Source organism: Serinus canaria, chromosome Z, assembly GCF_022539315.1.
Source record: "Serinus canaria isolate serCan28SL12 chromosome Z, serCan2020, whole genome shotgun sequence".
In the NCBI taxonomy this organism is placed as follows: Eukaryota; Metazoa; Chordata; class Aves; order Passeriformes; family Fringillidae; genus Serinus; species Serinus canaria.
Window position 1 is genome coordinate 30,280,251 of NC_066343.1, and position 14,493 is coordinate 30,294,743.

Consider the following 14,493-nt stretch of genomic DNA (forward strand, 5'->3'; position numbering starts at 1 on the left):
GGCAGACCTAATGGGAAATTCTGTCCTGTAAAGGACGTCTTTTTCCTTAGTAAAGGTAAGTTTTGCTTATTCTATGTGAGCATGCAGGTGAATCTTCAGCTGGAGCAGGTTGCAGAAGAGCGAGGAGGAATGTTTATGTAAGAGGTTTGTAAAGCACGAGGGAACGCAGTATCCCAGAAAAATACCTGGGTGCTGCCAGCAGCAAAGCAGCAGCGAGCCCTTTGTGGTCCCTGGACTACCCACCACCCCCTATGAGTAGTCTGCATGTGACCACTTCTGTGTTCAGGGACAGATGCCCTGGCTCCCAGTCTCAGGAAGAGGTGGGATTTTCCCAGAAGTGGCAAGTGCAGGTACCTGCTTTACTGGGCATTTGGCTTGATCATAAGTCCCCATCACTGATTATGGAGAGGGCCTTGAGCCCCTTGAAGATTCTCTTCTTAGCTATGATTGGACCCTAACTCTGGACTCTTTGTTACTAGATCACTACATCCACTGGCAAAACAATGCTGTTGGTTTCCATGCTCAAAAGGTCAACAGGTCTCTCCAAAGGATTAGTGTAGTCTCCTGAATTTAATTTTCAATTCTGAAAGGAGTACTAGGGAAATTTTAAAGGACTCAAAATGCCTGTATTGCATTATACATAATCTATAAGATAACAGTCTTGCTTTTCTGCTGAGAAATCACATTCAGTAGTTTTCAATTAGAGTTTCTTTACTGACAGAGGTTACTCACCATCTGCAGCCAAGCATTGGTGATCAAAACCTGATTCTTCTCATCCTTTGAACAAAAAAGGGAAGGAAAGACAACAGAAAAAGGGATAAAACAGTTTGATTAGAGATGGAAGAGTTTCTGTGTCTTCTAGAGAATCCAGATATTCGGGTACATAAACCAAACTCCATGGAATAGATTGTGAGCTCACTGGAACATCACTATTTGGCCCAGACAATAGTGGCTCTTTTTCTCATCCTTTAAACATACAGACTCCCTGTGTTTATTATAGCTGATCAACAACAGAAAGGAAAGTAACAGATGATTTCTCTTCTTTTTCTGGGGATGAAGTTACCGAGTTTTACCTTCTAGCTACTTGCTCAAAACAAGATGGTTTTCAGTCCCACACTGCACGTCATAGTTGGAGAAATTTTATGTTGCATTTGCTGCCACTGCAAAGCAATGGTGAAATAGTGCCAGAAGTGCTGTTCTTTTCAATTGTCAAAGCTATGTAACTTTGCTCTACCTAAAGATAAGAAAGGGTTGGCCTTGGGCAGAAGCTATCACTTGGGTAAAAGGACACAAATGCTGTGTGAGAAGGAGCTCACACATCACCTGCACAGAACAGGAGTCTGCAGGTTCATTCCTGTATGCAGAGGCCATGGGGAAGTATCTCTTATAACAGAAATGAAGATGCTCTCATCATGCAGTTGGTGCTCAAGGTCTCTGGGGAGTCACAAGGTGCCCATTTTTCTGCAGTTTCTCTACAGGTGCAGGACCCTGCACTGTGGGAATGGAGAGGCAGGGCTGCAGAGTCACTGTGTTGCAGATACACAGGTACCCAAACACCACCACAGCCATGCCTTGCACCTCCCAGCACCTGAGGCTGTGCTGCTCAGGGGGACTGGCTCACTGAATGCCCAGCTGTCCCTGTGTGTGTCCATGCCCTAGGAAGCTTATGTGGTTGTCTGCAGTGTTTTGGGTGGGAGACATTGCAATTGCAAGGTGCTTGGCAGGCATTTAAACCATACAGAGAACTCCCTGGACATGCATGCCCTTTATGGTCATGTCCTTATTGCAGTACTTACTCTCTAACAAGGTAGAAAAACCTTGACTACCTTATTCACTTTGGAAAAATACTAGTCTGTCCACCTCAAGCTACATTCATTCTGCCTTTCCTCCCCTCCTCCCCTCCTGAGCTACCCTCACGGTACATAGGCAGAGAAACTATGCCAGAAGTGCCAGGGAAGCGTTGCTCAAAATCAAACTGCAACATCTCACACAAAGATGCAATCCTAGGTGCATCTGGTCATCTCTGTGTCCTCTGGAGTTACTTCTTCTGTGTCCCCTGCAGACTCCTAGGCTAAGGCATGAAGGAGAACTGCCCAGAGAAGTCTCCTAATTACTGATTCCCAGCACACCAGATACTGGACCAGATACGGCTGAATTCTTAGTGTGAACCTTGTCTGCAGCATGATCTCCTCTTTTTACATTTCGGTTTTTGAAGCTCCAGAAATACCACATCCTAGAAAAGGAGACATCATTGACTATTACAGAAGCACTCCAGCAGAGAGCCCAGCTGTAACATCAACTTCTGGAGGATTCCTGATTGTTTTGGCACTGTGGCTAGAGTTAGGCTCTACAGCACACTCCTGTCCCCAGGAAAGGTAAATTTCTGATATGAAACAGGTCTGAGGTGTCCTGTAGGGCTGGCAAGCATGATAGTCATCTGAATTGCACATCAAGTACTATTTTGTGTTGTTAGCCAAAGAATGCTTTATGCTTGTAAGCTGCACATGTCCTCCTAACAAAGACTTTCTGTGTACTGTTAAAAGAGCTTGAACAACATGATTAAAAAGCTGGTCAGCAACAATCAGCCAATGCCATTGCTGTACAAAACTAAGGATTTTTCCCATCTACACTGAAACCTACAGGGAAGGGGAAGAGGGGACATTTCTCATTTTGTCATTTACCTATGTAAACCTCACAGGAATGCATGGAAGTCCAATGTACATCTGCGAGGCTGGGGGTTTCCAGCATGTACAGATGCCATCCATCAGGAACCTTTCATATGTGGCTCTGATTTACAGAGAAACTTATTTTTTTCTGGCAGAGTAAGTTTTTACTTGACAGCTTGCAAAGGAAGATATCTCAGGCTGACTTCTGTATCACAAAACAGTTTGTTGTCCTTACCTGTTTATCTGTGTGTCAGATACTAATGACCTGTCTGGTCAGCTTTGACTCCAAACAATTCTTCAGACAGGTATTTCATACAGCACTAAAGTTACTGTCTTGGGTCTGCTTTGCCTGCTTTTCACAGGGCTACCGTGCTTAGATATGTTTTGTAGTCCAAGATAAACATATAGTTTTGAGTTCTCAAATGCTTATCTAGAGAGCAACAATGGTCTTCCTGTCTTCCTTGTCGGCTCTTTAGATAGCAGCAAAATCACAAGGTCTGACTAGGACTTTGGGCTGCTTATGTCTCTCTTAGCTTGCGTGAAACAAAAAAAAAACTTCAGGATGTTTTCTTGGTCATTCGGAGACTATTCCTATCCTTGCCTACAGGCTGTTGAGCTCTTAAATGGCATCTGACATTTCAGCAAAATACAGAAAATGCTTCCATATGAAGTGCTGGTCAACAGAGGCAGCCTGATGGGGGCTTCTCACTGCACGACAGAACAGAACATTTTTCAAAAAAGTATCTGAGTTTTCCAGAAGTGCCTGGTTTGCAGAAGCAGCAAAGCTGAGTTTACTCTGGGCAGGCATTCATCCAGGTGTAGCTCTCCTGGTAAGTCCTTTCTAGAGGAGGACTCTGATGAACTAAGGAAAAAGTGCCTGCTGCGGCTGCCAAGGAGATGAGGGCCATGGGAACCTTAAGTCTGAGTCCACCCCCTGTTAGAGTGAGAGGCATTTCAGAGCTGAGGTGTTTATGGACCTTTCCTTCTTTGTGGTGGTCTACTGAGCCACGTAGCTTTGCATTCTGTAAGGAAATACTTTGGCCTTTGCAGCAGGCTGGTTGCCTTGCCTTTCCAGAGCTGCTGATGAATTACAGCTCCTGCCATCTTCATCATGACCTCTGTGCTGTATGCACTTCTAAAATACCTTAGCACAGAAGGGACTGTATTTTTCTGTTACACAGATACTCACAAACAATCAACCTGGAGAAAGTGTGTGCTTTACTCTGCCTCAGGAGACCACTGGTCACTTAGCTTTGCCCAAGTTAAAAGGTAATTATTGAGCTTGGGAAGTGCTGGAGGCAGGTCCCTCATTCTGTGTCACTGGTTTATGCAGAGGGGTTTAAAGGTTAGTTGAGAGGATGCCTCTCCTCGCAGGAGAAAACTTGAATAATCTCTCACACTGCTTTTTCTGTCTGGCGCTGTCAGCCATGGGAATGACCTTCCCTCTGCAATGGGCCAGCTCTCAGCTCCCATCTTCTTATGCAGCAAAGCACTGAAAGCAGTCCTGCAAAGATCCTGGGTGAGGCTGATAATGGTCAGCTTCCAGAGGTGCTTTTCTTTCATTCCTTTGGCATTTCTCCTGGTTCACAAATGCTCAGCTCAGACAAATAATTTTGCTTCTAGTATTTAAAAATGCTGGAAAAGCTGTGGTCACTAGCAAGTGCAACACTTCTTCACTAAATCCTTCCCGTATTTATATGGGTCATTTTCTCCCCTTTCTATCTCTAGCCTTACTCCAGTTAATCCTCTGCCCTGGATATCTGCTTATTCCTACAGCCACCTTTGACCCATGTAAAATGACAGTTTAGTTTGTTCTGGTGCACATGCTGTGACATGTGAATGTTTTAGTTTGGTTTTCTTTTCCCTGTCCTAAATTCAAAACTTACAATGTGTGTACAAGTGCCTGCATTGTGCACCACTGCCTGTCAACAGATTCTCCCTTGCCAGGTCAATACATAAATAAAATATAACTGCCCTTAGCCACGTAATTACCTGGGTCATATCACCTGGACAAAAAACCCAAAGCCTTTCCTGATTCAGTAGTCACATCATATAATCACATGTCATCTATGCAGCAAGGCATTTGTTACCAAGTGATCAACAGGAGTCATTAATTCTTGCTCTCTCACAGAGCCACAGAAGTGGGAGTTGAATCAGCCACTGAATTATTTCAAGACAATGATCAAAAAAGTCCCTAACTGCATAGGCAACTCTCAGTGATCATGTGCGACTACTTTGATACTACTTCGGGTAATTTAAATTTTTTTCCCACTGTTTTTGTACCTGAAGATGCGAAGTGAAACAGTTAAGTGGCATGAAAAGATTGATATGGAGACTTGGAAAGTTTTGTTAGCAGAGGCACTGATCTTTGAATGGGATCTTATTCAAAGAATCCAAAAGAATTGATCAAGCTTTTAAACGCTTGTATGCTCAATCTACAACAGCACAGGCACTCCTTTCCATTGCTGAACCACCAATCTGTCCACAATTTTCAGCTGATTATCTAAAACTCAGCTCAAATGCATTGAATGGTTGAAGGCTCACAGAACCAGTAATTTTGAAGAGTGCCCAGGTTGTCCTGGCAACATTCAAGTAAGTATCGCTGGACAACCTTTTTATTTCAGGGCTCTCATGAAGAAGCTGAAATAAACCTTGCCATGGTAACATCAACTATGTAGGGATAACTTAAGCTTAAGTACTTCATTTCAATCCCTTTAAAAAAACACCCACAGGAGGAAGATGGAGATCAGACAGGAGGGCCCAGAGTTGAAAGGTGAAAGACTGAGGGAAAATACAAAAATACAAAGGAATAACAAAAGAACGAGCACCTGCGGAGTATTTTGTTGCCCATCAAGATGAAGATACATCTGGGCAAGTGCTCTGTTGCTCAGGATTTCCTCCTATGAATGGCTGGAAGTGATGTCTAATAAGTCTTTTTTCATCTTGAATCACACTCCCATCTAATGCCACTGGCTTCTCCTTGAAGTCATGTCTTTATTGGTTCCCTCCTGTCTTGTAGAGGAATGTGTTATTTCACTGTTGACGAGAAGTGCAATCTGCCTTTGGTCTTTCCACTCTGTACAGCTACTACAAAGGCAGTGTCGTGGGCTGTGTAGGCTGTGCGGTCCCACTGTCTTTCATCACCTACATTCCTCTCTCCCCAGTTTGGGGGAGTACCATTGCATCTCCATCTGCTGCTTTCAGCAGAGTCTATTCCCTTGTTTTTGAGACAGGAACTTTACGTATTGCAAGTTTTGGCCCCTGTCAGATCGCACTCCTCCCCTTACAAGCCCCTGAGCCAGGAGCAATCACTTGGGGCAACAGTGGAGAGTTTAAGAGAACCCTGTACTTGGAGAAACACAGCATTGAAAGAGGGACTGTTCCAGGGAAGCCTGCAAACACAAGGATGCCAGCCATATTCCTTAGGCTGTGTAATGCATGGTTATCAAAAGTCCTCTAGAAGTATTCCTTATGAAAGCCTTGCCTCCCTGTATGTCAGAGCCCAATCAGACATGGATATTAAATGCAAAGACCTGGATACAAAAGCCACTGCAGCAAGTACTGAACTCAGGCATTCCCCAAAGCTGAGAGTAGGAGTAAGAAATAAGGGAAGAAATGCCAGTTTCTGTTGCCAGTCAGGGCCTCAGGGTAGGCAGCCCTCCCGTTCACTGGCACAACTGGTGACTGAGAGTCTCCCAGTCCTACTTGATTTGTGTCTTCCCTTCCTTTCCCCCCAGCATTTTCCAACTTTCCAATTTTCATTGCCGTGAAAAAGGGCAGTCCTGTTTTTACCTGCACACACGACATGACTTCCAACTACTCCCTGGGGCAGTGGGTACTTAGGAAACTAATTTTATTTTTCTAGGGTGTGGCTTTGCACTAGTCCCTGAAGATCAGGGAACTGATCTCCTTCACTCCTGTGAACTGTGACACAATGTAGCCTCACTGATCTTGAGACTGTTTGACTTCAAGTTCCTCCATAAAGACTGGCAAATGGCAGGACTCCCTGCTCCAGAGCTCTCTGACATCCTGGGAAGAGTGAAGCCACCAGCTTTGTCCCTCTATTTCAAAGATAATTCTCATGGAAACCCTGGAAGCTGCGTCAGAGGGCCTCACATGGCCTTCCAGCACAGTGCTGCTCTCTAACTGCTTGGATAAAGTGACGTGAGTACTTAGTTCCTGGGGGAAAGGGTGTTATGTCACCATACAAAAGATGTCAGTCCTCCATAAAAATCCCAAAATATCCACACATAGCATGTAGGTGGTTTTTATATTCTCCAGGGTGGATACCTCCTCCTGAAATAGCCTCCATGTATTTTGTGCACACTTGGCAGGTGCTTCAAACAAACAGAGTTAGACACAAATCTTTATTCTAGGATATTAATTATTAATTGCCCTTTTCAGCATTTGAAATCACAAGGAAAACAGCAGAAGGATGGTTGAGAAAGCCAATCCTGAGTACTTACCCCAGACTCACACTCAGTCTCTCTGCAAGGTTCCCTGTGTTTTTTCTTTCTATATTTGCATGCTGGTGTGACAGCACAGCAAAAAATAAGGGAATGTAGGTATGTTCCAAAACTCAAGGGAGCTCTTAAAGCCTGTGATTAGGGATAGAAAATGGGAGGAAATGTTTTTACTCAGGAGCTGAACTCAATGCCTCTCAGGACTTACTCTCAGAGAACTCAGAAAAACAAATACTAGGTTCAAGGCCACCCCAACAGCTTTGGCTTAACTGTTTTACTGCAAATCTTTGATGCCTCAGATTACTTACCCAAAATTGAGGAATATACATGTCTAAATTCCTACAACTAAGAGTACAACAGAGTACAGTACAAACAACAGAGTGCAGTCTTTTCACCAGTCAGACAGAAAATTGTTTAATTATCATGGATGACCACAACCAAAAATCTCAGAAGGAAATCAGCCTTTCTCTTTTCTTAGAGCCACTGCCACTAAGTACAGCTTGGGGAACCATGCTGAAAGAAAGCAAACCATGGCGTTTCTTCTCACTAAGTGAGCTGCCTCCACTCTGAGCTGAGGAAGGCAGAAGTCATACAAGAAAAAAGATGCCAGTAAGGTTCAAGTAATTAAAACTCACTCATAATGTTTCATGCAGGCATGTGCAAGTAGTATTAGTCAGGAAGCCATACTACCCATGGTGCTTAACTTCATTGTGCTAGCAAATTCAGATGTTGTGTGTTTAACTGGTTTGCTGAGACTGGCATTTTGATAATGTCTGGCACATAGGGGACAGCCAAAATAATAATTCTTGACTCAATTAGCCTTGAATTTCCAAATTTTCAATATCCTTCCCAGCTAATGGAGACTAATTTTATTTTTTTTTTCCTGGATTTGAAAATTGGTCACACTAAGTGAATTCTGTGACTAAGAGAGATTTTGGGATTTAACTCAAATGAATCAGTTGGTCTAGAATCCTTTCAGTAATTTTTTATCTGGAATTTTAATGCTCTTGGTCACAAATTGATTTTCAGCTTTTATAATGGTATCCAGTCTGTTTTTCATCTCAGTTGCACCGTTTTGCATCAGCCTTGCTGCTCTGGTCTCATCGAATTGTCACTTGCAAGATGAGAGTGAAAAAAACTTTCCAGAAAGATATGTGGTTGGGTAGAGTAGGTCTTTCAAGGAGAAACAGAGTAAACATCACTCACAAAAGCTATGCAGGAAGCCCACAAATAAATACAAAGGCATTATTAGGAAAGAAAAAAAAAAGATACTTTAATCTAGAAGGGCTGAAAGAATCAGTTGAATGGTCAAGCTTACATAGTTGAAGATATCTATCTGTAAAAGATTTGTACGGGATGTACTATAGGGATTATAGTTTAATCTAGTAAATACTGATACTATATTGGGAATAACAAATGAATAGGTGCTTATGTGCTCTGCACATTTTTATTTGTTTCCTTGAATTGCTTGTATGTTGATCTGGGTTTACTACATAACACCCAGCACTGGGTGTTATTTTTGTATGTGATTATGTGATTTGTATATATGATTTTTGTATGTGTGAGAATGCTAGAATGAAAGGTGGGAGGGAATGACCTAGATGCTGTAAGGTCAGTTTAATAAGGAAGAGGTGAATTAGAGCTAGAAAATAAACCTTGAACTTTCTGGCCTTGCAATACACCTGCAGAGCCAGCCCTAGAAAGCTTATGAAACAAAACAATTTAATAACAAGGATATCAACTGCTAAAGGCATTCAGATCTGACAGAGGTTTTGTGAAAAACCCAACAGTAGGAGAGCTGTGTCCGACAGGATGCATCCCAGGGCCAGGCACAGAATCTCCTCCTGCCTTCTCACCTTTAACTTCTGGCACAATATACTGACAGGCAGCCTCTAGTTCTGGCAACTCTCACTCACATAGAGAACTCCCCAGCTAAAAGGTCTGAGCTCCTGAGGACTGAGTTCAACAGTTCTATTATTTGATGAGCAGATCACCAGAGAAATGAGCAGGCTGGTGAAGGCAGCTTCAATGTCACCAGATGCCTGCATTTAAAAGTTGGTCTCTTACCAAACACTTTCTAAAAACACCCCACAAACCAACCCAAAATAACAAAAAAACTCCAACTCCTTCAGGGTTGTATTCTTTGATTTAGAGGGAACCAGTGGAAGCTTAAGCTTGAATTCCAATATTTTGATAAGGTCTGTGTACAGAAGGCAAAAATATCTATGCTGCTAAGCTAACATGCTGCTTTTAGTGATAGCAACTGCACCTTAGTGCATGGTGAAAGCATGTGAGGATCTTTTCTCTTGTTTTCTCTGAACAGCAAGGCTCAGACCAGTTTTCAGGGAAAAAACCCAAAGTGAATCTGTTTTTATTGTCCAACTGAACTCCTACATTACCTTGTCTTCCTGCTTTCCAAAAATGTAGAGAGCTTTGACACACCATAGCAACATCTGTAGTTTAAAAGTGAGATTGCTTGCAACCTTGTGATATCCCAGTCATGAGGTTTGGGATAATCCTGCAGTCCCTAGGATATACAATAATTTTATACACTGTGCAATTGAATCAAAATAGTCCATAATAAATTTTTCCAGACACAGCACTTGTTTTGGGTTTACAGCCTGAAATACATGAAGATTATGTACTTTTTGGCTTCTGGAAGTGCATATTGACTCATGGATTGCTGGGGATTTTTTCCAGCACTGTTGTGGCTTCCCACTGGTAACTTGCAGTTCCTTTTTTTGTCATTATGGCCTCTGACAGTGCCAGATGTAACATGGAGGAGAAAAGTACCACAGGACTCCACCACAGGCAGGGACATCAATACCTGCATTTTTTTTAATAGCTTAACAGTGCAACCACATATACTCCCCTTCAGATAAAGTCTCCTGCAGATGCCAACACGAGAAATGAAAACAATACTTCATGATGACAAATAGTTTTCACCTAGCAGTTTCCTTTCATATTGTGCCAAAGGAAAACATTAGCATTTCCTCTGCTGCAGATAATGCCATGACTCATTTCTTAATTACTCGACCCTCACCAACTGACTGGGCTCTCAGACAAAATAAGAGGAGAATTTTTGGTCCAAGTACTCTTGGACGTCTACCCTTGCTTGAGTTGGCAGAGCTTGGCAGTGTCTGACAGTGCTCTGTGAGAGAGATCACCAGCCAATGCCCTCCTGATGCACAGGGAGTGCCTGGAGGTCAGGCTCCAAACAAAAGTGACCCTCAGAAATGGCATACATGAGACAGCTGAGCATTAAGCTGTCCTTATGCACAGAGGACAAGGCAAACCAAACTGAACCCTGCTGTTAAACAGGGGCTCTAACTGTCCCTCTTTCTGCTCATTTGTTTCCTGAATGTAATGGGCCTGTCATGGCTGTAGTTACGAATTAATACAATTTTGGGAAAAAATACGAACCCCAAAGTCGTTCATTTGCATTTTTCTACCCCAGCTGTGACAAGTAGAGAACATATTCTTCTCAACTTTGAGTATGATGGCTGGCTTTGAATCCTAAAAATCATACATATCGTGTGTAGGCAAATACATGCACAAATAAGCAGAAAACATAATCCAAAGCAGTCATGCTTTAAGATTTTCTTTGATGGGTTTTAAGAAGAAGAGATGAGATTTTAAGTAGTTAGTTGTACTACTGCATGGAAAATGACAGTGATCTCAGAGCAGTCTTTTCTCTCTGTGTAGCAGTGTGCAACTAGATTGTCACCAATGCTGTTCTCAGCAGCATGTCAGCAGAAGCTGAATTTAGGATTCATTATATTTTATTACGGTATGCATAGGAAACACACTTATGGAGGCATGTAATAGAACCTGTCCCAGACAGAAGGACTTTAGATGTGATGCCATGGGTAAAACACAAGGTTCTTTGAGTATCAGTGGAAGACCCCTTCTCATTTCCATGCAACAATCCAACAATTTGTTTTGATCTTCTTCACATTGTTTTCTTCTGCAGGGAAACCAGAGCAGGGTCCACTGTCTCATGCTCATTGCAGTGACTGCTTGCAAAGTATCTCAGTGAGTTCAGCAATGCTGGAGTATGTCTTGGCACACGACACTTCCCTCAGCATGGAGTACTTTTATTCTCCCCAGGGAGTATGATGTAAAAAGTGCCTTCATGCTGGGGCCCTGCCTAGCTGTCAAAACTCAGGACATCCCTCTGGGAGTCCAGAGTTTCCGGGACCCTTGCCAGGGGGCTCAGAGACCCTGGCACACAGCCCAGAACACCAGCGGGTTTGATTATGAACCATGGAACAACTTACCACCTTTACATGAAGAGATAAAAGCCACGATAGTGTAAATAGTGTAAGAATAAAATAATTACAGAGTGTAAATGTAGGTTTTAGGATTTTTGGTATAGGGGTTTCTGGGGACAAGATGGAGGGATTTGGGCGTGTCTAGCTTTTCTTCTTCTTCTTCTCTACCTCCATCTTGATTGGTGATGTTGGCATTTTTAGGTTGGTCTAGAGTAGAAACCCACTGTCTAACATAGATGATAGGTATTGGAAAATAACTGTAACTATTGTACACGTAGTTTTTAGTATATAAAGATAACACCGTCCTGGGGGCAGGCAGAGTGCCTCTGACTGTCCTGCCGAATGGATCTCGGCTGGGCAGGGAGAAACTTTTATAGATAAGATACAATAAACAACCTTGAGACCGAGAAATGAAGAGCTCTGACTCCTTCTTCAAGCAACAGGCTGGGAAAAGAGACTTTCGAACTTTCGTCTGGGTCACTCTGACCAGCCAGAGGGAGACTCCGACACCTAGCACCCTGCTCTTTTACAGTAATGGACCACATTGGACACACAAGTCCTCAAAAAGAGCAGCTTTTCCCTTTGTCAATGCATACACCATTGCTAAGACTGTGATGCTGTCTTTCCTCTTCCCCAAGTGAAAAGCTGTGCATCAGCTGCTTTGCCTTCCACCAGTCAGGGCAGCTGAGGAGGCAGAGCCAACTCACCCCAGACTCCCATCTGACTGAACAGAGATGGCCACTTGGTTTGCCTCTTGGTGTCTTAGATGATAGTTACCTCTTCCTTGTAGCTTGACTGCTTCTCTTTACATCACTGTGGCTATAACGAGCCTCCTTTTAAACAGACAATTACTTCAGCAGCTGGAGCAGACAGATACTGCCATCTGTCCTGCCAGCAATTGAGGATGAGGGGCTCACAAGTACAGTGCTTGTTGCTGGTATAATTCTGCATTGATTCCTGATTTAAGGATCCAGGAGATCAGTGTTTTGTGCACTTTCAGGCTGGTTGGTTTAGCCAGTTGTTGATGCCACAATGACATTCTCAGTACAGGGATTCAACAGCCAAGTAATTTTTTTGTCCTCAACTGAGGAGACAGGCACCTTTTCACACCATCCAAGGTAAAAATTTCAGATAAGTCTGGGTGTTTTTTAAAACACTTTGGGTGCAGCTTGCAAGATCACAAGCCTGGAACAGATTCTGATTAAAACAGATTAACATCTAGCATCTGTACTGGGTAGAAAGATGTAGCAAAGAAAAGCTTCATTTCTGAAAGGAATGAACATCTAGAATACCTATTTCCCATTCTGGACAACCAAAAGGGAACACTGGAACTACATTTCTTAAAATAGGCATTGACCTAATGTAGAAAAAGTACTTTAAAAAAAATACCAATTTCCTGAAAGGTTTGGTTTCATATATGAATGTGAAACACAGTTGAAAATTCTTTTATGTAACTACTCCTCACTTTGAAAATGTACAGTTACAGCCCTATGGCCCTCTAGTACCCACAATCTTCAAATGATGTTGAAAGAAAATGCCAAAATGAAATAAAGAAGGACTGAAGGAAGATCTTTGGAGCTGAGACACCTCTGCTAAACCTAGAATTGCTTGCTGAAATTTATTTGAAATTAGCTGCAGGAAATCTTTGCTCTTTCATTCATGTAGAGGCCTTTGGTTGACAGTACAGATTTCCTCTCTCTTCCAGTTCAATGCAGTTGGTAACATTTCAAAACAGAAAGATGCATACCCTATCTGAGTGGCTCCTGCCTGCCTCCAGGAATACCACAGCTGACTGGACCTGCCACTTGCATGTTGTGATGCTGGGGGACTACACCTTCAGGGTCCTGCCTGCCTCTCCAGGGAGAGTACCTGGTATACTGCACATTTTCAGAAAGATTGTGAGAGCTTTAAAAGTTTAAATATTTGAGGCTCTTGTTAAGTTGCTTTGCGACTACACAAAGTTTCCACATCTCTCTCTCTCCATTCCTCATTCCCTCCATGACAGTGAGAGTGTATCAGAAATCAGCTCCAAATACTGTTTATGAAAAAGGTAGGATGAAGATAAGAGCATTAGTGTGTTCACCTGTTTGCTCTGCTGACAGGGTGAAGATGGTCAAAATTGTTCTCCTGGCTTGTTTTTCTTACGTAGATGAAAGAAATCCTGTCTATATATATCATGGTTTATCATACAAAATTCTCTTCATGATGAAAAAAAGGATTTTGATTATTTGTTAAAATTTTCTGTGGGTCAAATCTCCAATTCTGTAAAAGCATGTTGTAGTCAAGACAATTAGAGGGCTGTGCCTCCAGGTTTTACTTTTATGTATTTCTAAGCTCATCTCAGGGCAGACTCATTCAGCTGCAGTGCACAGTAAAAAATATGATGGGAGAAGAGGGCAATGCCATTATAATATCTAATGAAAAAATGGAAGTGCAGTGATGGTAGCTTTGAATGCTGCATATGGTCTTGAGTTATTGCATCCCACACAGCTCTGAGAAGAATGTATCGTTAATAATTTGTAGTGACACATGGCTTCTAATTGAATTATTTTTTTTGTTTAAAACAAATGGAAAAAAATACATAATTCATTTCCTTGAAGCTCATGTTGTGTCAGAAATGGCTGTACTTTTAGGATGATATTCACTCTGTTAAAGTGTCAAAGCATGTACTCCAGCATTCAGGGAGGATGCTTAGCAAAAGACAGACTGCTTTCATCTCTGATAGCCTGATAAAGAGGAAAAATATGTCTCCTAGATGAGAGATCAGATTTGTTGTGCTGAATGGGTGCCATAGAGAAGAAAACAGCAAGTAACCTACCACATCAATTATCTGCAGCAAGGAAAGCTGGAGTTCGACTACGAGCGGTTGGGAGTCATTCACTACGGGTCGTTCCAGACGATTGTAGTTCCGCAGCAGTTCCCTGTACAAGCGTCTCTGGCTTTCTCCCTGCTGAGAGACTAAAGGAAAAGAAAGAAGGCATCCGTCATTCACACTGTCACACAGCTACCATTGTTTGTCTGTTTTGTTGAACACTCCTTATTAGGTTTGTAATTAGAAAGCAGTTCCTAAAAATATCACCCAAATTCTGC

General features: G+C 42.5%; 1 protein-coding gene across 1 annotated transcript in view; it reads right to left on the reverse strand.

Moving 5' to 3' along the window:
* The window catches only part of LOC103821221 (neuronal acetylcholine receptor subunit alpha-7-like), a 68,078-nt gene that overhangs the window by 27,072 nt on the left and 26,513 nt on the right, over positions 1–14,493 (reverse strand). Inside the window, exons 4-5 of the mRNA XM_050987359.1 lie at positions 14,222–14,361; positions 733–777 (exon numbers count right to left, since the gene is read on the reverse strand). Of these exons, the coding sequence (XP_050843316.1) occupies positions 733–777; positions 14,222–14,361 (185 nt within the window). The remainder of the gene's footprint in view (positions 1–732; positions 778–14,221; positions 14,362–14,493) is intronic.